Source organism: Aquila chrysaetos, chromosome 5 (genome assembly GCF_900496995.4).
Source record: "Aquila chrysaetos chrysaetos chromosome 5, bAquChr1.4, whole genome shotgun sequence".
Classification (NCBI taxonomy): domain Eukaryota; kingdom Metazoa; phylum Chordata; class Aves; order Accipitriformes; family Accipitridae; genus Aquila; species Aquila chrysaetos.
The window spans coordinates 17,415,903-17,440,109 of NC_044008.1; the positions used below are offsets into that span (position 1 = coordinate 17,415,903).

A 24,207-nucleotide genomic window follows, 5' to 3' on the forward strand; every position below is an offset into this window, starting at 1 on the left:
TTCAGAAAGCTTCCTGCAAGGGCAGGTCTTACTGAGATGGAGCAGTTCAATAGCCTGTTTCCATCAGTGCCTGCAAGACCAGGCTTCCTGGGAGCCCTTGAATACTGCAGCACTCCAAAGAAACTGAAAGCCTACAAGAAGAAGATGGTAAATGGCAATAGCACCCTCACATTTCCTTCACTTTAGTGAAATTGGATGTGGTGCACTTATGTTCCCTCCTTTTGTTGGTCTTCTCAGACAGGCAAAGAGAGGAGACTGAGTGCTTATATCAACAGCACTCATGGCTCTCCTGCCTGCAGCTATGTTTTTCAGAGGCAGCCTCGTATTCACCAGGATGTGTCCTAGCCCACGGGGCAGGTTAGGTCAGAAGCATCTCCTGGTTTATTTAAAAAGTTGTGCCGGACACTATTTCCAGTGTTGGCAAATATGGATATACTTTGTAAAAAGAATGTTCTCCACACCTGCACAGGAGGAGGTTTGATGGCCAATAAATTGGAGAAGTGCACAGAAGATGAGATACTGTTCCTGCCCCGAGGCTGGATGTATGCCAATAATCGATGAGCAGCCACAATATAGCAAACTCAATGCAAGTCCCTATAGGAGGGTGACTTTACCACCTTATAGGCAGGTGAATTTATTTTAAAGCAGTACTGATTTGACTCAGTCACGCTCATATTCTCATACCCATGCACTCATGAGATGGGTGTATCCAAGCCACCTGACCAGCATGAAGACACCAGTATGTGTGTGTCCATCTTCACCATGAGTTTGAGGATGAGGTATGGTACCATCATGTCCTTATCAAATGTCCTGGGTTCCTCTTAGATTGGTGACTGTATGTTGGCTCTGGATGTGCCTTTTGTACTCCTTAGCTGCTGGCACCAACTACACTGTCCATCCTGCTCCACCTCTGCGAGTTACCAGGATTTACTCCCTGCCCTTTGTTTCCTGACTGTGTCTCGAGCAGCTGCACGCTGTGTGTGTGCTGGCACCTTGGTGGGCTCCTCATCGAGGTCCCATCAGCACCTGTCCCTCTTACAGCATTCACTTATAGTCTCTCCTGCTTTTGGTCCCTTCTGGTGCCTCACATCCAGCTATTGCCATTCCTTCCCCATTCTTACCAATCTTCCCATTTCTATTACTACTACAATCTTCTGTCTTTAGAAGACAGTTAAATCTGGAAGAAATTTTTTCTGAATGAATTCTGTAGGAAATTCTGTAAGAGATTTTTTTTTGTGGGGGGAATTAGCATTATGGACATTAAAAGGCAGGAAATTGTGTATAATCTTTTTTTTTTTTTTAAATCAACTGCTTCAAAGGAGAAAATGAGAAATGTTTTTGAGAACAGCTTTCCTTTATATGGAGCAGAAGCTCCATTCCTCTCTTTCTCACACCATCTGTGTTTATTAACTCTAACTATTTTAGAAACAAAACATCTCTTACATCTTTCATGTAAGCCAGGCTAACACAATCCACATAACCGTCAATGCAAGTGCAGGAGCCACGTAGGAAAGGAAGATAAAAAGCTTTCTTTTATGCTTTCTTCTAAGCTTCAGAGGCCTAAGAAAACTGCCTGAAACTCTTCACAGTTCATGCGTAGTACAAGGCAGACATTACATGAGTTTATGCAGACAACCTGGATCAGCCCTTTGGTGCATCCAACCCAAAGTCTTGTTTCCAGCAGTGGCCATGACAGAATAGGCAAGAAAGACTGTAGGAATAAGGCAGACACATACAATAACTTCCTTCCTCTCTGTATTCCCCCAGCCTCTAATAATTTTCAGTATAGTTTATATGTGTTCAGCAACTCTCAATTGATTTCTCTCCCATTAATTCATCCCTGAACCAAATTCTAGCATCTCCAGCATCCGCTGGCAAAGGGCTCAATAGGTGGACTGCTTGTTGCATGAAGCGCTGCTCCTCTTTACTTATTTTAAACCTCGTTCTCTCATAGTTTCTTTTGATGCTCCTGAATTCCGTCTGGTTCTGCCAACAGCCTTAGCCATGTGGCACCTGAGCCCTGCTAATGGTCTTTGAATATGAAGTCAATAATAACTAAATAATAACTGAATAACTAAAAAAAAATTAGTTATCTCCCAACCTCCTGGAGAAGCATGACCACAGGTTATGCTCTACCTTTTGTAACCTGGTTTGGGTCTTCTTGAGACCCAGATGTCAGCTCTGTTATGGAACTGCATTGTGGGTGCTGCCCTGCAAAGAGGTATCAGAATGGAAATCAGCATTAGAAGTAGCATAATTTATTTCTTTGGAAGGAAATACTTCACATCAGTTAGTTATAAGGTTTTTTTTCTCCAAACACTGCTTCTCACCAATTATGTTAAGCTCATGAGTCTGTCTTTAGAGAGACTCTAAATCTTTCCAGCTCTGACTTCTGTTATATGCCATACCTGAAATCTCAGCTTGTTTTTCCAGCAAACAGCGTCTGGCATGGCACATGCATTTCCCACTCCAGTGAGTGCATTATGATGCTGATGTCCAGCAGGTGTTTCACTCAAGTGTATTTACCAACCATTCTTGAAAAGAATGATCTTTTTCTTCCTGGAGTTTTCAGATGCTACATCTTATTCCATGTTTGTTGCCTATAAACTTCTCATAGTCCAAGGAAAGATGTTTCTAGTGGCAGCAATCGCTAATTCAGATAAACAGAAATTCTGAATGTGCATAAAACACTTTTCCAACCACAGAATCTCACAGCGCTTCAGTCTGTGCAAGTCAGAAGTGTTGCCCCTTGGGGGTTAAATGATGGGTGCCAGGCAGAGTGCACCCCAAGCAGGAGTGTGGCCAGAACAGGTTGCAGGCATGGCTCTGCCTGGGGCAAGCTTGCTGGAAGGGCTTGAAAACACACACATGCTCATGTTGCACCCATGTTTGGGGTGCGTGACACCCCACAAGGACTCACAGTGGCAGCCTGTGACATCCCCTCAGTACAGGGCTGCTCTGGTTTTTGGCTGACCTTCTACTAGGACCAGCCAGGTTCCATCTCTGCTGGAAGGGTGGCTGCTGTCATCCCCGGTCTGGAGGAAATATGATGGAGAAAGAGAAATATAAGGCTTGGGAGGGGGGGGGGCGGTGATACAGCAGAAGCAAAGACATCCTGACAGCTGGGTCTCACCTGACTTTCAACAGGTTGGCATTTACATTTTATTTATACATTTAACAGAAAACAGGTAATTAGCAGTAAGACAGGTCATAAAGCAGCAATAATATAACATAGATCATACTTGATGTAACACTTACTGTCAGAAAAACTCCGTGTACGTAAGCCCACAAGATACCATGCATGGAAAGTAAGCATGAGAGATTGCTCCCCAGGTGCTGGTCCCAGGGAACTCTCAAAATTCTGGCAGCAAGTGATTTTTATGATTTAGTTCACATTCTTCCTTTCCCTGTAAACAATTTAGTCTGGATGTAAACCATCAGGAAATGCTACGATGGGACAAAGGCTCGGGGCTGTGCAGAGGCCATGCCAAGCTTGACTCCAGCGGTGGCCAGGACTTCGGGCTACCTCTGCATGGCTGCCTGTCACCAGGGCAGAAGGGCACACAGCCACGTGGCTCCTCTGGGCAGGGCTCTTCAGTGGTCTCAGCTCAGGCATCCCTTCCTAGGACACGTAGTGGTGTCCAGGACAGGCACTCATCCTCCACGCTTGTTTTTACTTTTGTTTTCCCCGTGCTTGACTAAAGACCTGTCTGTTCTGAGCAGGAGCAAACCTCTAGGCACGTGGCCACTCAGTTCTTCTGTAGGTTGGGCTCTGCTGTGAAGGGCGGATGGACTTAAAGCCCTTCTAGGGAAGCAGGGTGGAAAATCAGGAGTAGATCTATAGCAGCTAATTTAATCTCTTAAATTGTATATGAAAACAAATAAGTCAGTGCAGTGATGTCCATGGGGTTAATATGAAGTTAATATCAAGGCTGTATTACTCTTTTTCAGCTTCCTTTTCCAACTTTCAGTCTGCAGTTGATTTTTTTTTTTTAATTGGCAGAACACAGGAATGGTCCAGAGATGCTTCTGGGATTGCAGTAGGAATCAGGTAGGGACAGTGGAGCTTGGTATATTATCTTCATTTTTAAAACATTTTATCAATTTCAGAGCTGGAAATACGTATTTTTTAAAAGCACAGATCCTGAAGTGCAGAACTCCTCTTCTGCAGGAAACCCCCTTACCAGGGAACTGTGGAATACGTCACACATCAGATTACTGAGTGGACAATCAATGCTTGAACTTTTAGACCATTTTCTATTGCCTTTACTACTAAGGCTCAGTCCAAGCTCATTGCAGTCAAAATAATTCCCGTTGAAGCGCTGCGAGCATGCTCCTGTACACTAGCAGGCAGCTGTGGGAAGGGCAGTACAGCAGCAGACAGCTGTGGGAAGGGCAGGCTGCCTCGCAGGCTCTTTGCCTGCTGAACAAGGCAGGCAACCGCCAACCACTACAGCTGCGTGGCTGCATGGGAGCAGAGTCCCCTCCCCAAACTACTCCCTTTCCCTTGTGTAACGCTTGAGTCCTCTGGGATCTGCAGAAATGGGATGTGTCTGATTTCTGGTGTCAGCACTGTTAGAGAAACTGCTTGTGGGACACTGCAAGGCTAACACCCATAGCGGTGTATTGAAAAGCCACGTCTTTGCTGCTAACTGGGCCACTGCAGGAGACGCAGATCTCCTTTCTTCATTTTATCTTGACGCTAAGGCCATTAATTTCTCAACTGCTTTCTGTGGCAGTCCTAGCTTATGCCAGCCTTGCCTTTCCTGGAAAAGTCGTTCCCTTGGCTGGCACAAATGTCTGTACAACAGCGACAGATCAGAGCAGCCACTAGAACCGGGCTGAAACGAAGCTTGCATGAAAAAAAAAAAAGGTTCATTTTAACCTGGATCAGTTCCTCAATCCTGTGCTCCACATTGTCAGGGGTAAGTAAAGAAAAGACACAAAAGGAGAGTGAAGAGCAAATGATGTGTGAAACGACAGCCTAAACTACAAATGGATGGTCGTGACCAGTCTCAGTCACTTGGCTTTAGACAATATAAAAATCCTCTTTAAGCCTTCAATTATTTTTATAGCCTTAAATTGCAATTTATCCTCTCTCTGAAACAATCTCCAAAAATGGAGAGTGGCAAGAGTGGCAGAAGAAAATGAGACCAGTACTGTGAGTATGTGTATGGGGCCAGCAGCTCTCATCCGAGTGCCCAGCCTTGTCCCCAGCTCCCCAGGCTGCCCAGGAGACCCTGGAGCGACACCACCTCATTTTATTTTCCTGAGTTCCTGCAGCCTGCAGAGACTGGAGCAGGACTCTGCTCTGCTCGGAAGAGTGAGGATTTAGAGGCTGTGCCGGGTAATCATGGGAGGTGTGCGTCCTGGCTCGCACACACTGCTTGGACTGCAGCGGAATTATTCCACTCTGAATTCCTACCTTCAGGAGGCCTCCCCAAGGGGATGAAGTCTGACCTGCGGCTCACAGGGATGGGAGGAGAAAGCTCCAGTGCTGCCAGCCAGCCCTCCACTCCCTGTATTTCCCTTCTGCATCATCTGCTGTCTGATTTCTGGTGGGAGAGGGGCCAAGGACAGTGGCTCTAGGCCCACTGTAGGTACATTTTCATCTTTGGTATCTGATTTTGACTATTTGATTGGAAAACAACAGGAAGTGCTAAGCTGTCACCTCCAAAGTGTCCTGGCCAAGTGGTCCAGGTTACCAATGCTACTGAGTACAGGTACTGCTGCTGGGAGCTGCTCGTTGTGGGTGCTGACACCTGGGGAGCCGGCTTTTGCTCCTTCTGAAAGATATTGCTAAGGATTCCTGCTGGCATTAGGGTATGAAACATGGCTGTGTGCTATCACCAAGCAAAGTACGGGAGGAAAGCCCCTTTTCGGGGCTTCAAACCCAAATCAGGAGGATGGGAGCAGCCCATAAGCAACTTGACCTTTGTTCTTGCACAGAGACCACATGAGACCCCATGCTGCTCTTTGGTTTCTGAGGTGCTCTCATTGAGCAGGTCTACACAGTCCTTTCCTCAGACCAACTGGACAATGACTGCAACACTGTTATACAGACAAGAAATAACTGAATCTTCTGGAGTTCCAGAGTCCTACAGCTCCAAAAGCAACATAAATTTGTCAAGGGTCCCCATCACTCTCAAAGTGTAAAGAAACAGGATAGAGATAAATGTAGGGGAAAGTGAGAGACGTACTGCAAGGTTGGTGTTTCGGGGTATGAATTTACCTTTCAATTAAAAGCAAGGTCTTGCAGTTTGGGGAGAACCCGCACTTAGTTCTGGATCCTGTGTCTTTGCTGCCCTTTTTATTTACAGAATCAGCTGCAGAAAGCAGTTGTTATTTTAGACATGAATATTTCTTATCTGAGCACTACTGCCTACCAGAGATTTTGATATTTTTTTTAAACGTTGGCTAATTTTGTGTTTTGAGTAGGAAGCTTCAACTTCACACCAGTTCTACACATGCTTTTCTGCTATCCAGCAGTTTGGCCAAGATAAACCTGTAACCAAGACATTCCTCCACAAATCTCTATGGCTTTTATCAGCATTTTATTATTGCTCACCTTACTGTGGACTTTGAGAAGATGTGGGGAGTATCTGAAGTAGTTGAAAATTATTTAATCTTTAAAATATCACTGGGATGCAGGCAAGTGCCCCTATATATCCACCCAGCCCCAGTTTTTGCTTTTGCTTTCTAACCGGTGAATAAAGCAGGGAAAGCAGGGCCAGGTGAGCTGCCCACAGTGATCTCTGCAGGGAGCCTGCCTCTCCCCCAGACTGCATTAACCACCTCTGTTCTCACTCCAGACGCCTTCCCAAAACGTCAGTCCCCACCCGACACCTCTGTGCTGTTTGTCCTGCACCACCCTAGCGCTCACAGGACAGGGGACCCCCATGGGCACCAGCCCGTCTCGCCCACACTTATGGTGGAAGGGAGCACCCAGGCAGCATCGAGGCAGGAAAAGTCTCTGAAAAGCAGTAGAATTAGCAACATCTTGCACACCAAAGCAAGTCCTAAACCAGGCAAAGCAGCAGCTGGGGAAGGTTGCGACCCAGCCCCAACGTCCCCCCTTGTCCATCCGTCCGCCTTGGCGCAAGGTGGGAGGCAGCAGACAGCTCCAGCGCCAGCACCCTCAGCCTACTCGATGGCTCATCCATGGGGAGTGACGAGGAGGAATAGCGCTTGGTATCATCCCAGGCATCTGCCTGCCTGCCAGGCTTGCTCTTTACAACAGGCTGTCAAGCACAGAGAGCTGTTGAATCAAAATAGATTTTATTCTACAGCCCGTGCCCGGTAGCTGTTGATGCCACTTCTGCCGGCACGGGGTGGGCTGTGCTGCTGTACACCAGGACGGATCCAGGCTACGAAGGAGAGGATACCAGAGCTGACTCATTGGTGCCCATCTTGGATGACTGTGAGAAAGCAGCCAAACAGGAAGACTTTAGAGACAGTGTCTCTGTGTTGCTGCTGCCAGTCTCCCCCGCCAGTGCCAAACATGCATGTTTGCTAAGCACAGAGGAGAGTTTGGATATACTACAGTCGGTCAGTCTTTTGGATGAGATGTGAAAGCAGGGGTCTCCTCCACCAGCCTTGCCCATTGCACGTCCCGAACAGACGATGAAAATCAGCCGACATCCAGATCACTGTCTCCTCTTCCACCAGGTAACTTCTCATGCCCATCCCAAGGCTGTAAATTGCTGTGGATAATAGCTGTGACGTTTATCCGGACCGTGGCTGCCTACCTGTGCTTGCGCGGAGGGTCCGGTGCTTGATGGTCCCATTGGAGAGGTGATGTCCAGCTACTTGGAGCTTGTGTACTTGGTGACGGCCTTGGTGCCCTCCGAGACGGCGTGCTTGGCCAGCTCTCCCGGGAGCAGCAGGCGCACGGCCGTCTGAATCTCCCGCGAGGTGATGGTGGAGCGCTTGTTGTAATGGGCCAGGCGGGAGGCTTCTCCAGCGATGCGCTCAAAGATGTCGTTGACGAAGGAGTTCATGATGCCCATTGCCTTGGAGGAGATGCCGGTGTCGGGGTGGACCTGCTTCAGCACCTTGTAGACGTAGATGGAGTAGCTCTCTTTCCTGCTCTTATGCCGCTTCTTATCGCCCTTCTTCTGGGTCTTCGTCACGGCTTTCTTGGAGCCCTTTTTGGGGGCAGAGGTGGACTTTGCTGGCTCTGGCATCCTGACAGCTCTTTCTCTGGGTCTTGGAGCTGCTTGGAAAGAACACCAAAGAAAATCAAATTATTTTTGTTCTTCTACAGTATAGTTTTACTGAAAGATGAGAGAGTCTGAGTCGGACACAAGCAACATCTCTGCATCTGAGTCAAACACCCCATGACTCTGTGCAAGCATTTTTGAACTGCCAGCGAGAACTGCTCTCGCAGTGTATGTTTTTTTGTTGTTTTCTGTTTAAATCCCCATAACACTGGCCTTGTAAACATCGCTGAACCCAGGCCTAGTTGGCACCTACTTAGTAAATATGGGCTGGAGGGTGAACATATTTATGAGAAGAACATTGCAGTTCCAAAGAAAACACTAACTGTAGCATGGATTAAATTAAATCTTGCTGGAATGGGCTGGAGACTGTTGCAAGATATCACTGAAGCCACCTTTATATGAGACTGTGTTGTGGTGTAACCCCAGCCAGCAACTAAGCACCACGCAGCTGCTCACTCACTCCCGCCCCCACCCAGTGGGATGGGGGAGAAAATTGGGAAAAGAAGTAAAACTCATGGGTTGAGATGAGAACAGTTTAATAGAACAGAAAAGAAGAAACTAATAATGATAATGATAACACTAATAAAAATGACAACAGTAACGATAAAAGGATTGGAATGTACAAACAATGCGCAGTGCAATTGCTCACCACCCGCCAATCAACACCCAGTTAGTCCCCGAGCGGCGATTCCCCCTGCCCCCACTCCCCCCAGTTTATATACTGGGCATGATGTCACATGGTATGGAATACTCTGTTGGCCAGTTTGGGTCAGCTGTCCTGGCTCTGTCCTGTGCCAACTTCTTGTGCCCCTCCAGCATTCTCACTGGCTGGGCATGAGAAGCTGAAAAATCCTTGACTTTAGACTAAACACTACTTAGCAACAACCGAAAACATCAGCGTTATCAACATTCTCATCCTGAACTCAAAACATAGCACTGTACCAGCTATTAGGAAGACAGTTAACTCTATCCCAGCTGAAACCAGGACAGACTGGTCAAAATTATTTTATATGGTTACTACAATCTCCAATAGACCCTTTTTTCTTTGCATGTAGGTAAATGTTTATTTTGAGGGTGCTTGTGTTTCTGTGGCTATTGTTTTACATCATGTATTCCAGTGGAATATAAAAATCATATAGTTTTAAGCTAGCTGAGCTATGGGAATCTCTCAGTATTCACGTTAGCTAGCAAAAATACCAGAGAGTAGAAAAGCTCAGAGGAGGTGGCAGGAATCACCTAGCAGAGAAACAGGAATGTGGATAGGAGGAAAAAATCAAAGTGCTTTTGAGCTATGTGTTGATGGAGAGAAGCTACATGGACTGAAATTGTTTCTGGCTATTTGGTGCTTTCTGCTTTTGAGAAAGCGAGCTTCCGCTGGCCGGTTTACATCAAAGATGCCTGATCCTCCTTACGAGTTTTTCTTCGTTAGGTCATAACCTGCAGAGCCCTGACCTGAAGCTGACTGCTGTCATCCAGAGCGCAGTAACAAAAAGACAGTATGTAAACCTGTCATAAAACTGGCTGCCTCCCCTACACTACAAATGTACAGGTGCTTTACTATATGGGTCAAGGGAATAACTGTGTTGTAACCTGGTAAACGGTTTTGTGTTTCAGAGGACACTTTGAGTGGTCCCTTGAAAGGCAAGGCTTCTCCAGGCTTTGCTGGAGGATCAGCTTCCAACATCACCCCAGGGCTTGGGCTTTTACTGCTCTGCACCTCCTGTGAAGATGACCTAGGAATTACAGTCTGCTGGCCAAGAAAGACTAGAAGAGAAAGAAGAGCTTCAGGGCTGATGGCACATGGGAAAATGGATAGAAGTAAACAGGAGAGAGAAAGCTGGGATGTAACACATGGCCTGCTCACACAGAGCATCAGAGAGGGACCTAAACGGTGCCTGTGCCAAAGCAACGGCTGCATGCTCAACCCTGCCTCTCTTCCTTGGGAAGGAATGAGATGCCACCCTCCATCCTGGCCTCATTTCTCCACTGTTGCCCACATCTGCAGTCAAAGCCAGCTGTGTTGCAACCAAGTCTATAAAAAGCTCCCGGTTGCTCCCTGTGGGAGCAGATGTCATTGATGCTGAGGCTGGATTTACGTGACCATGTCTTGGTGGATACCAGCTCCTGCTACCAAACCACGCGAGAAACCTCCGTGGCTCCAAATCCTCAGTACGTGAGATGCTGCATTCTGCCTGCAGCAAGCACCAGGGCCGCTGCTGGCTGCTTTACCCTACAAGGCACTGATGTTGGGCTCTGGCACCTGCATGGTCTGGCAGGGGTTGGGCAAAGGGCAACGCTGAGCCTTTCAAGGCGGGGTACACCCAGCTGCAAGGGCAGGCTGGCACTGCTCGGGATGCTAGGGAGCGCGGATGCAACGTTTCCACCACAGCCCTCCAAAATGCCCGCCTGGCTAGAAGTGGAAGTTGGCACCGGTGTCCTTAGCACTGAGTTTTTGCTCAAGCAAAGCAGTTTCTTCCTTTCCGTTAATAGGAGTTTTCCCTTTGTGAGGCCTGAGATTCCCGTTCAAGTTTCCTTTGCTTCATCTTGCAAAAAGAACTATTTTGTCACTCCGAAATGGAATATTGTCTAACTAGGTGGCCAGCATACAGGAAAACTTCATGTAACAGGCTGCAAGCACACCACCAACTCCTCGCTGCACCAGAATCTCAAACTGCTCGCGACTAAAGCATACAAATATTAAAAAAAACCCACCAAAACTGGGTAAATACATATAAATCCCTCTCAAATCCCTGGAATAACTAGCAACCTAGCATCAGGTATGGAGAATAGGAAGAAAAAGTAAAGAAAAAAATAACCAAATGGAAAGCTGTTGATGCTTTCTTCTAGTTGGCTTTGGTTTATGAACATTAATATATTTTCCTAGTTTCAGGAAACCTGTAGTTGTAACATATGTGGTTATACCACCTGTCAATCATAAACTAACATATTTTGCTGACTCCTTGAAGTTAAAGGAAAAGCAGTTTCCTAGAAAGAGGAAAGAGATGGGCACATTGCAAGAGTAGTTCTCCTCCAGATGAACTGACCCCTGGCAAAGCTTCATGGCCAAGTGAGCTAAGCTAGGTGGAAAACCATGGACAAAGACCATGCCCAAAGACACGTGGGATGGTTCTGACCAAAGTGGACTCTGAGAATTGGCATGGCAAAACGCTCAGTGCACACAAATAAACATTGTCACAGAAATGTGCAGCTGGAAGGAGCCTCCAGAGCTCCACACTTTGCTTTGAGGATGGGGTACCCTAGGCATGCCCTCCTAGATGAATTTCTTACCTTTCCTTTAAAATCTCCAAAGACATGATTTTCATGTGCTATATGTTTGACTCTGCCACCTCATGCACTTTCTTAATTTCCCTGGGTGTTCTTCTCAGTGAAGGCATTTGGAAGGGGAAGTGCTGGACTGCCCCAAAGTCCTGGACATCCTTCAAAACTCTGACACATGCCGCCTTAAACACCACATTTTCTTCCTCTGTCGAAACCATGATTTTTCTTCCTTTCTTTCTCTACTTGAGAAGCAATATTGGGAAAAGAAATCCCCTACCGCTCTTATTTGCAGACTTGAAAATATGTCTTTTCAACGGAAAGGTATTCTTCCAAGAGAAGAAATAACTGTGCCCTTGCTTCTTTTTCGCTTGAGCTAACTTCCTGACTGAAAAACACAACTGAAAAATGTAAATGACTATTTCTTAGGCTTTTTAAAAAGTGCATCCTTCTAAAATATATATTAATTGTTAAGTGCACTTGTACTGCAGCTTTTAAAAAATGAATACAGTGCCCAACAGGCACCAGAGTGATTTCATATGTCTCCAGAAAAGGTCACACATACAGGACATCTCCGTCCATTTGACTGGCCAATGCCCTTGGATAGTGCTGCCAGTATCTCGTTCTCCCACGTGCAGCTGCGATGAGGGAAGCAATGATGCTAAAGTTCAGAGATAAGCACAAAAGCTTTGGTGTCCTTGCTTCCCTCCACCACTTCTTTGCAGCCTCAAGAGGTAAATAACACCTTCTTTGGGAACAGGTTGTCTTCCTTCCAGCTTGTTTGGGCAGTGCCTAGCACAAAGAGCCTGACTCCATTTGCCAGGTGCTAAATCAATAATGTTAATAATGGTCAACAGTATCACCAACCCTTCTGTCAACAGTGCAACACAATCCACAGGCAGGTACTGCTCTGGTACGAAGACAGATGTAGTGGGATTATTCCCAAAGTGTCTGTGTGAAGAGTTTGTGGAGGGAAAACTAGATCTAGATGACCTTTAAAAAAATGGTTTCTTTTTATGAAAATAGTTGCATTTCTTTCTTTTTCCTTAAAAAAAAAAAAAAAAAAAAAAAAAAAAGAGGAAACCTGAAGAGGTTAATAATTATTAGTTTTTGTGTTTGGAAGTGTTGCCATCATGACTGACTTCTCTACTGTGAGGGTGACCAAGCACTGGCACAGGTTGCTCAGAGAGGTTGCATGTTCTCCATCCTTGGAGATACTTAAAATCCAACTGGACATGGCTCTGAACAACCTGCAGCAGCTGACTCTGCTCTGAGCATGGGCTGGACTAGATGTTCTAGACCAGATGGCAGCCTCAGCCATTCTGTGACTCTTGGAGACAAGCTGGGTACCTCTTGCCTACAACATGCTTTATGAGCTGTGTTCCCTGATGGACATTTCCCATGGGATACTGCAGACCGAGACTCCCACAAGGACCCCTCAAGAGGGGTGATGGTGCTCATCTCCAGGTCCTAGCCACCGAGGTCCCTGGGACACAAGGTATGGCCGTGCAAGAGGAGGCACTCTGAAGCATCACAGCAACATTTGGAATGTTTCAGGTTTTTGAGGACACATTTTTTTCTTTACTGCTTTGTATGCTGAGTCAATCAGTTATCAGTGCTGGCATTTTTTTCCTTCCTCAGAAAACCACCAACAAAACCAACCACAGTATTTTTTCTAGCCAGCTCCAAGCAGCAGCCTGCCTGCTGCTAGGAACCAGAGCAGTGCGGAGTGACAGTTATATCTTCCTTTGTGTTGACACGCCTTTCTTCAGCATCATTAAAAGGAAAATGAACTGAAAACATATCCAAAGATACAAATCACCGCAGTCTCTCAGATCTGTGATGGGAGAGGAGCCCTGCTGAGAAATCCCATGCGAAGCCTGATGCTGTCTCTGTTTTCCCCAGGCCTGATATATTGATGGAGAGACAGGCAGGGAAGCTCCTGCAGCATTTTTGTTCATTTTTATCGTTGCTGCTGAGTCTGTAGGACCAGTGCCAAGTTGGTGCCAGCGGTGTGCAGGTGTGACCACGGGTGGACTATTAGCTGGCCTTTTGGACCTCTCCTCATGCAGGGGTGGAAACGGCACTTGGATTTTTTCCTTCTTTTTCCTATTAAAAGCTGTCCTTGCTGCGATGAGCTCTGTGGCATCCACTGTAAATCCCCATGCCCACCGGGCTGCTCCCTTGCTGTAATTTCCTAATCAACCATAAAAGCTACATTTCTAGAATAAGCACTTGCTGTTTATTCTGCCCCTTAAATAGTAACATCCTGTTAGGTCTGTCCAATTATTGTCCCTTTCCTTAGTTTCTCTTGCTGCATAAAATAAAGAAAACTTGGCTTTAATCCTACACGTCAAGAAATGTAAAATTTGCTGCTGTTTTTTCGCTTTGCTCTCTCTGAAACACAAAGAAGGGCAACAAATAGGGAATGTTTCCACCAAAAGGAAAAGGCTTTCTAATGGCTTCATCTGCTCTAAAATGCTTGTAAGAGCACAGACAGCAGATCTGGTAAATACAGTTTACAAATTACCAGATGTCAGCAAATGACTGTTGTTGGAACAGCGTATTTCTGCAAACTGCAAATCCCCTCCCTTTTATAATATTTGGTCATCTACCTGGAAGTTATTAAACAAGCATTTGCTCATACAACAGGTACCATTAAATAGTAATAGCTGAGAAAACAAGCAGATATTTTATGGTTATTTGGCAGCAAGCTCTGCCTTAGGTAGTAAAGCAGATCAGAAGCATGATGAGTCACCGTGAGACATCAGTGATGCTGCCTCATGTGCAAAAACTGATAGTCATATTTTGGACTGGAAAGAATTTTTCTCTTGGTATGTTGTCTAGCATGTGATGATGAGGTAATATTTGCTTTGAAGTAACAAGGAGGAGAATTTCCTAGAAAAAGGTAAACTAGTGTGAAATGCCCAATTTCTCCTGATGGTGGAGGGGCACAGAGATCAGTTTTGTGATCCCAGGTCTCTTCCCAGGTAATCCAGTATCAATAATAAGGCCTCATACCTAATCCTACATGCTCTGCTGCATTTTATATGATTGCTCCTGTAAAGTTATCATTTAAATGGCTAACTTTTAATCTTGGATACACACATGCAATTCTTCTAGTGAAGAGATTCATGCTTGCATATTGGACCATGAAAACACGTCAAAACTGAAGATGGCCCTTCCTCCTTAACATAGAAACAAATGCTACAAATGCACTTCCTGACACAGATACACTATGTTCAAAGTGATCTTTAGATTTCTTTAGAAGAAATACAAGCAGAACAGAGCATCGAGATACACTGGCGTCCTAGCTCTTTGACTGATCCTTATCATTGCTTGTGTTAACACATTGCCTGGGAGTTCAGTACAGGATACTTCCTACAGTAGTCTTTTCTCTTCTTTTCTTTTCCAGCACTTCCATTTATGATTTTAGAAAACACATTTTTCATCACCAGCAACAGCTGTAATTTCTTGTGCTATTTCTACCCAAGCTGCAAGTACTTCTCAGGGTTGTGGGGTATCAATTGGAGATGCTTACGTACAAAGTAAGGAGCAGGACCCTAGATCAGAGCTCTCTGCAGAGAAGATACATTGAATTTTTAAAGAAAAGAAAATCTTACCATGAGTCAAGCAAAACAGAGAGACAGAGTGCTGCAAGAATGACTGTCAGCAGGCTAAATACTGCTGTCCTTGCTCTGATTAAAGGAGTGCCTGAAGTCAATGGGGGTTTAACCTGGGTCTGAAACCACAAATACAATGTTTAGAGATGCTTAGCACCAACAGCCGACATTGATTTCCACTGGAATCCAGGAAGCTCAGTACTTTATAAAAATCAGACTCCACGTTTTACCAAGGTTTTGTTACTGTGAATAAATGAGTACTTAAAAAAGCTCTAGCATTACTTTTATCTGCTCTTTATAAGAGCACTCATTATCTACCTGCTTTGGAATATCTCTGATCTACACGCTTGACCAACAGGATCTAATAAATGCTAAAAGGAAAAATGATGTTTTCTATAGATCAATACCCGTTAAATGTTTACGAGAGTACACCCAGTATCAGTATCTGCTACAATTACATTCCAGTCAGCTTTCCCACAAAGTGCCAGGGTTTAAGAGCAACCTGTATAACTGCAGCCACCCTCGGAAAGCCCTCCGTACTGACACAGTCCGACAGAGAACACAACCAGGCTCACTCCCTTCCTGGGGTTTTATCAATAAGTCAAAACCTTAACACAGCATAAACTTCAGCACAAAGCTTCCTCTCAAAGTTTCTCAGTCATCAGGATTTGCTGCTTCTGCCATGAATCCTCTCCTCAAGCAACAGGCTTCTGTTCCCTTCATATTCCACTGCAACTCAACTGGACCGACCGTGGGTCAACCTGTCAGCAGCAACTCTGTGTCTTGGTGCAGGGTTTAGCTCCTGTCCTTAGACTAACTCAGCAGAGTTGCTCTGAAGGCAGGGAGAGGTCAGAGCCTGCTAACCACATACAGGCAGATGATCTCCAACTGACCCGGAGCAATCCCGCTAGGCAGGAGAAGCAAGACATCACAGCAGCTCAGCTACCTGGCAGCATCACAAGCTCTACGTATCTTCTTGGTGATTCGCAAGGTACAGACTATTGGAGATGGGTGTGAGAACAAAAATCATAGCTGACTGGGGTCTTTAATACTAATGACCCGTTACACATCAGAAAGGTGCTTTACTTATTCCATGACGCTGTATGCTATTGAAAATAAAAAGTGCAGATTCAAAATAAATTGCTCTGGGCCGTATAAAAATGAAAATCACTTGATCTTTGACCTCATCATTTCAATTTCTCTGGAAAAGCAGAAGACCATAAATTCACTGAGTATGCTATATCTAAATAAATCCTTCTACAATGGAGCCACGGTCTCTAAACTAGTAATGATACTAAGCCCGAAGAACTGCTATGGCATTTAAGCAAACTATTTTTATGGATTTTATGTAGTAACAGAGAATTATCAGAATTCTAGACTATTTTCATCGGTGCTGAAAAAGGCATCCATTAAAAATGTGCTAATTCAGCCATGGCCAAAAATATGAGAGAAGCTACAGCCCAACACCTGCAGGCCATAAGGGGAGAGTGGGTGGGAGAGGGAGAAGAAGCCCCAGGAGATGAGAGCTGCTTCTGAGTTAAGGCGGGAGTTACGTGGGAACCAACACAGACATGTGTGGCACCTCTTCCTCCCACATGTCCCATCACCAGGTTTCAGTAGGTTTCTGTGACCTTTTCCAGTGCTACAGATAATTTGTGTAGCAGAAATAAACAAAAGCAGGGATCGTACTCCCAAATATTTACTCTGGCCATACCACCTTGACTGGGAATAATATGTATGGATATAAAACCATGCCAAAGTGGAAAGCTACGTTCCCAAATTAGACTGAAAATCAGACCACGGTCATTAAGGCTTTTAAGAGTGATGTGATGGGTACCTCACAACCCAAGTATTACCACATACCCTCAATGGCATGGGTGAAATAAGCCCAGCAAAACTTTTTAACAACCTTCGTGCGATGTATATGGGTCTAATGCACGTATGCTCAACAGACCTGGGCAGTACCACCGACTTTCCCCCTACATGGGGAGACAGAGCCAGGCGAGGGCATGACGCGTGCAGCTGTAATCAATCATGACCGACATTCCGCCTAAATGAGAGTCTCTAACTTCAATCATTGTTTCCCAGTTACATTACTCACATTTCAGCAAGTCCTAAAAACGATTAAAAAAAAATTAGTGGAAAGCATACAATTAATGAATAAGTCAGGAATATGTGAAAGCTGCTTTATCATGACTGTAAAGCATGGGTGCCTGGGAACGTGGAGCATAAATGCAGGAGCCATGGGTACCACACAGGTACATCCAAAAGGAATGCACGCCACACCACAAGCTAAAGGGTAGGGAGTGGCACAGAGTCAGATTCCATTGCTACAGGATACTGAAAATATTGTAATGTGTGTATTAATAATTAATTTGGCACGGTAATAGCAATTTTACTGTAAACTGGAGATGCGTGACTATTACTAGAGCCTGCAGGGAAACGAAGATAAATGTCCTTCCCTAGATCTCGCATCATCCAATAACCTGATTGGGAATACGATCCAGGACTGCTGACACCTTTCTCCGCTGCAGCCACTAGATCACATTACCGCAGGCGGAGAGTCCTCTGAGCGTTAGAGGTCATCTTCTGTACAAAGCAGGAAAATGGAGAACCAGTTAGATGGAAGGAGAAGAGAAAATGCATGGCTGGGGCAGCACAGCAAACCTCCACCAAAGAGGGGAGCTGGCTGCTCTCCAGAAATAGACAGGGGTGAGCACTAAGGACACAAGAGTTACTGAAGGTAAAAGTAAACTCTGGCACAAGAACAGACAGTAAACTGTTTTAAAATGTTCATGGATAAATTTATGCTGGAGATGAGAAGAAGGAGCTTCACTTACATCCTTACTTGGAAGTGGGAGGATGAGGGCAACAGAGGAGGGCAGAAAGATGAAAAAACCTGTACCTTCCATAGTTCAAAGACAAAACACGATTTAAAAAAAAAATAAAATAAATACGGCTCTTGCAATAGCAAGTAACTGCTCTACATTAAGCAGACAATGTCCTTCTGTTCTATGTTGCTGTGCTACTGAAGAATTGTTATCAAAATGCACAAAGGTCCTTCACTTTGCACTTCTCTTCCCTTTATTCTTTTCTTTATTGTTCCTTCCTTCTTTCTTTCACACCCATTACAAGTGCCAGGAGGTTCCAAGCCCCAGCAGGTTTGCTGCCACTTGGTCCCATCCAACATGTGATACTTGTACAGAGATTAACACATTACTCTGAACAGCCACAGGGTTGAAAAGCTTGCAGTTCTCCAGAAACACTGAAAAAAAATATGGCTTTCAGGCCAGGTTAGCTCATGCCCAAATTTCACATTGTACAAATTGCCTGTGAATGGTGTTTTAATTTAGCTCTAATTTGCGATAGCATCATTATCGCATGGACTTAGTGTGCTAGTCACTATACTGATGCAAGCTAAAAAAGGCCATCTCCCTTCCAGAGAAATCAAAGCATAATTAGGGATACATCAATATTTACATCAGGCAGGGGTGCAAAGAGCGCTCTGCTGAAGAGTCGGTTGCAACCACTTCACAGCAGTGAAGAAAATGGGGGTTGCTGACAACATGACAGCCCCAAAATGCCAGCAGTCCTGGCTGGTCAGTAGCAATTAGAACAATGAAATGTAAGGCTCCCTTTTCAAAACACAGAAGGGTTTTCAAAGGCAGCAGGTTTAAAATGCCAGTGGAGCGCCACATTATCTGTACCACACTGTTATTTTTAATCATCCGTGGCTCCATCCTCCTACACTCACTTTCCTCCTGAGGCTTCCATACCTTTAGTTTCCCCACTGCTATGGTCTCCCAATCTGTTTCTTCCTCAGGTGAAGTGCTCACCCTTTGCTATTCTTCCTCCCTGCTGATGCCTCTCTCAGCAGGTACCCTCCACAGAGCTCATTAGTGCCTCTGCTTCAAGCAGCACATCTTTGTGGGTGACTCCTGAGTCCTTATCTTGAGTTGTGCCCCAGTTACCAGGCAGGCACAATCAATAAGAAGGATGACTGGAGCTGGGCTGAGGACCCACAGTGCAGGAGAGGAGAGAATACAGGCATGGGAGAAAGAGGAAGGTGTGACAGGACGGGCGAGACAGCTGCAGCATCCGTATCTTCAGGGCAGAGCTGCTGTATCTGCAATGCATTTTAAGGCTTATACACATCAAGAATGGAAATAACCTGTATTTATATTGGGTATGGTCAGACAGCTCGTTCCTGATGCGATGCTCCCTGCCTCCTGTCTTGTAGCACCCCACTTGTTACTCAGTCATTTTCCAGGTCCCACAGAGGACCCAAAGAGGACTTCTCCCTTTCTGTCAACACGGCAGCAGCTTCCCTACCCTTCCTTCATCCACATTTGTCAACGATTCACTTCAGTTCTTTTGGTTTTCCCCTTTCCTTCTCATTCCTTGATTCTGCCTGCCCTTGTGACAGAGAAATGAGGAGACTCTTACCAAATGCTTTCCCTAGCCCTCCTTCACACTAAGATCTCTCTTCAAGTGCTGAGCTCCAGAGCGGTCTCAGCTGTTCCTTCCTCTCTGCCCTCCCTGTACTTCAAGAATTTCTTCTGTAAAAATGTCACATGCTTTTCTGCTCAAGCTTCCTCTCACTTTCCAGGGTAACTCATGTCCTCTTTGTAACTCCCAATAACCTTCCTGGAGGTGCACTTTCGGTTCCTCCTACCCCTTCTTCCATTGCCTCCTGTGCACACTGTATTTATTGTATTGCCACCTTTGTGTTTTGTTCTCATTCCTATCTTCCTGAATTCTTTTGTGTAGTATTTTCTGCTTGACAAATATCGGTCTACTACATACAATCTCTCTCCTCACAAGAGACAGGGTCACATAGGTTATACAAACAGGTTATAAGGAGAGATTTTATGTGCCTGAAAGCACGTCCATTTTTCCTCACTTTGTCTGTTGGTCTAATATAAACATTGCCTCTGCTGACAAAACTTTGCCCTCTTAAGTCCTTCATCATCATGGCTACAACTCCACAGTTTCTTCCTCAGCGCACACCTCCTGCAATGATTACCTGGGGGATGGTCCTCTACCTTCAGCTGATGCATCTCAACTCTCCAGGTGGCACTTCTCATGTCAGAGATGAGTCCTCTGTAAACAAAAACTCTCTCTTCCCTGACCCTGGGGTAAATGCCAGTTTTTAACAAACAACACTGAAAACCTTATTGCAATGGACCACCTGGGTATTTTCACCAAATTCAGAAAAAAAACCCCTATTCTGTAAGAATTTTTAAGGCTGGCTTGAAAGATAAACAATCTCCCCTGACAGCGTCGGTGAAATAATATGACAAGGGTGGTGATTAACTCTCACCACAAAGGAAAATGTTGAGTTGATGTAGGTGGCATATAAAATCCCCCACTCTCTTTATGAGTCAGGTAAGCTGCCAGAAAGCGGAGGTGGAATCCGTGGGATGGAGCTGTTTTCATTCCAGCCAGTTAGTACTATACTTTTTGAAAGACCAAAAAAAAAAAAAAAAGTTTAATTATTAAATCAGATTTTTTTTTTTTAACTAAGAGTCTTATTTAAATAGCAAAATTTAACATTTGGCCTTGATCCCCAATGATGCTGTTTGTATCAAGTAGTCAAGGGGAAATATTATTAAACAACTCCACCGCCGCCCCCCTGAGGTTAATGCAGCATTTTGGGGTTATGCATCTATTCTTCCATCTCCCACCCAATGCATATGATCCTACAGTCACAGCTCTCTCCTCTCCCCCTGGCTCAAGAAAAAATGGGAAGCTGATGAGACAAGATCCCAGCCTCGCCCCACACAGAGCCCTTTTCAGAGGCAGAACTTAGCTCTGACGAGGAGAAAAGCATTTCTCTCCCTATAGCTGCACAAAAGCGGCTTAACAAACGTATAAAACCAAACAACTGGGGAAAGATGAAAAGCATTTTGTGGGGTCTTATTTTGGATCAGTCCAGTATTCAAGGATAATTCAAATAGATGGCTGTGTCCCTTATCTTTTCATTACTTTATCGTTACCAAAAATCAGAAATTTGGAAATGTGAAGAAAATGCCATCAGGTCCTTGAGTTCAGGGGGCTTACAGTCCTCCTCTGGTACTGCCAGTGGGAGCACAGTAACTGCTCTGTTCACAGTGCAGCCTGAGCGAGCTGCTTTTTCAAGTCCACTTCTGAATTTAGGAACATTTCCCACATACTTAATTCTTCAGTCTACCCAATACGTGTGTTTAAGGATGGGCAGAAGCAGCGTATTTCAGGTGCTGAGAAAGGGATGCAATAGGATCAGACTATCAGCATAAGTCATTTCTTTGTTTCAGCTGGAGAATGGAAGATCTGGAGTGGAGTAGAGATATATGTATACACACATATATATATGTAACCGTAAGTCAGGAGAAAGGATGGAGCAGGACAATGACCAAAGGAACAGCGTGGAGAAAAAATGTCAAGAGGAAGGTAGAGCAAGGCAGTGGACTGAAGTGAGATGTCAGAAAGGAGAGAACGAGACAGGGTATAAAACCAGGACAGAAGAGAAAAAAAAAAAAATAGAAGAAGATATATGAAAGGGGACAAAAATGAGAGAAAAGGCATGAGTCAACAAAAAGTGGAGAGAAGGGGGAAGGTAAAGTAACCAGCACAGTCTTTGGCAAGACTCAGAGGGCCATAAAAAGAAAGAAAGACCTTGCACAGCAGAGAAGATGTGAAATAAGCAGTTGGAGAAAAAAAAAAAAAAAATCACCTGCCAGACCAGCACTTCGGAGAGTCACGGGTGAGAGATGCTGCTGCCCCAACGAGGGACAGAGTGAAGCCCTGGGAAGTGACAGGCTAAACCCAAGGAGAACAAAGGATGAGGCCAGAAGACAAACGATACCCTTGTAGTAGGTTGCTGCCTTTTATCTAAAATAGAAATCATGAAGGTCATGAAATTGCCACTCAGATCTTACACCTGAAACTTTTAAAACCCCCTTATTTTTTCCAATACATTCTTCCTCCTTCTCTCCCAATGTTGGATCAAATTAATTACTGTACACTCGACAGTTATAGCTCCCTGCCAGGGAAGAAAACCCCAGACACCATTATGCCCAAAGCAGACCTTGCTCTCTGGCTCCCTGTGTCTACAGAGGCTTCCCTATAAACCTTTCAGGAGACAAAGCTAGATTTCCTGCAGCTCCAAAACCACCATGATGGAGTTGGGTATCATTAGCAGGATGAGGAAAGAGGAAGCAGAGAGGGATGTGCGCTCAGCGAAAAAGCTTTTTTTGTTTTTATAATTAGGAAATCTTACCAGTATATAGAGAAAAAATTGCTGCTGGTAAATAATCTGTCACTCCTTTGCACATTGAGTAATAGGGACAAAAGAGAAGGGTATGGGAAGTATACTCACACTATCAAATTCTTTCTGTTATTAACATGTGTTCAACGTAATAAAAACGTTAATTGGGAAAATAACACACTATAACACAAATACTGTGGAGGCTATAGAGCAAAAACCCCAGGAAGATCAAACAGTGTTCCCAGGGTAGCACCAGTCTGAGAAATCAGAGTTTTATTAGTAGTAACAGGAGCAACATATGGAGATGAATGAAACCGTGTTTGTAAATGTGATATGCAATTGCACACTCTCACTTGGCTTTCCTTTTTCACAATCTGACTCAGCCTCCACATGGCTCCACTCCCCCATCTTTTGATTCATAAATTCTTGATCGCAAAAATAAAGAGTTACAAAGCCAGCATGCAAAGGGCACGAGATGACGTGAAATACGAGGACGCCGGCGAATGCAGAGCGTGCCGTCAGTCACCGGCACGCAAACAGACAAATCTTCTGGAGAAAAGCAGCGGAGCCAGGGCCGTCCCCTGCGGGGACTCACCAGAGGACACCGCACAGCAAACCACGGCTCGTCTGCGTTGCGCTAGAGGCACGCGCTGAGGTAGACAAATCTATTACAAAATTGTATAATATTGCTTACGCTGCACGGCAGCCGCTCCGTTAGGCAGTCCCTGCATCGCCAAACCCAGGAGATGGGACATGAGAGGAATGAGAAATAAAAGGGTTTCTTACGGCATATACTCCCCGTATTTCTTAAGCTATGAAAAAGAGATCAGGGTTAACAACAAGCAGTGCAAAGGACAACGAACGCTGCCTGAGCGACGGCGTGCAGCCCTGCGTGTTGACTAAATATTGAACAAACACACACGGTGTTGACACAGAGGCGCCTCCGCACGGGAGCGACCCCTTCCCGAGGGCCCGGGTTCCTCAGCGTGCGGGCGGCGAGGCCGTAGGCGGCCAGTCCAGCCCAGTCCAGCCCAGCCCAGCCCGCCGGCCCCCCGCAGCCCCTGCCCCAGAGCAGGTCCCCCGGGCCGGACCGGACCGTGGCCCCGGCCCTGCCGCCGCCTGGCCCCGGCTCGGGTACGGGCTTCGCCTCCGGCCCCCGGCGAGCCGGAGCGCCGTGATCTCGGTCGGCACGGTTCCTGACGGCTACAGCGAAGCACAGGCGAGGCTGCCGCCGCAGCCCTGATCCCGCCACAGGGCTCAGGATCCGGCCGCAACGCACGCTACCGCTACCCGTACACGGCATTACGGTACAGGCTGTACGACAAATAGCAGCATACTTAGACAGCGCAATCCCCGCTGCGGGCTACTCCGGCGTGCGATGCGTATAGCAGAGGGCAGCGCGGACTGCGCCAGAAACGGCCAGCGCAGTACGGAGGATCTTGCCTGCTGGGCGTCTGGGCTCCTTCGCAGGCGAGCTGCGGGCGCCGCCGCGGCGCAGGGCAGGGCAGGGCAGGCGCACACGCCGGGCGCGCACCGGCGGGGCTGGGGGGGGGGCGCTGCTCGCTGCCGCTCCGCGCAGAGCCTGCGACCGCGGGACCCGCCTCCCACCGCCGCCGCCGGCCGCGGGAGCTGGGGCCGGGCTGCGGCCGGCGGGGCGCCCCGCTCTCTGCTGCTGCTGCGCCGCCGCCGCCGCCGCGCTCCTGCGGCTCGGGCCGGGCCGGGCCGGGCCGCGCCGCCCGCCCATAGGCCGCCCCGCCGGCCCCGCCCGCCCCCGCCTCTGCGGGCTCCCGCCGCGGGGCCGCCGGGGGCGGGGCGGGCGCGCGGCGCGGCCCCGGCG

At 46.3% G+C, this 24,207-nt stretch overlaps 1 protein-coding gene across 6 annotated transcripts; it reads right to left on the minus strand.

Moving 5' to 3' along the window:
- Positions 1-3,134: 3,134 nt before the first annotated feature.
- Positions 3,135-24,050, minus strand: LOC115341801 (histone H2B 5-like). 6 transcript variants are annotated; one of them, XM_030015261.2, is made up of 4 exons: positions 23,708-24,048; positions 23,065-23,182; positions 21,837-21,994; positions 3,135-8,215 (listed from the first exon to the last, which is right to left on the minus strand). In XM_030015261.2, the coding sequence occupies exon 4, from the start codon at positions 8,184-8,186 to the stop codon at positions 7,806-7,808; it is 381 nt and encodes a 126-aa protein (XP_029871121.1). In that variant the 5' UTR covers positions 8,187-8,215; positions 21,837-21,994; positions 23,065-23,182; positions 23,708-24,048; the 3' UTR covers positions 3,135-7,805. The 6 variants fall into 6 exon arrangements, with proteins under 6 accessions (XP_029871121.1, XP_029871119.1, XP_029871123.1 ...); XM_030015259.2 differs by lacking the exon at positions 21,837-21,994 and having other exon boundaries at positions 23,708-24,050; XM_030015263.2 differs by lacking the exon at positions 23,065-23,182.
- Positions 24,051-24,207: the final 157 nt, after the last annotated feature.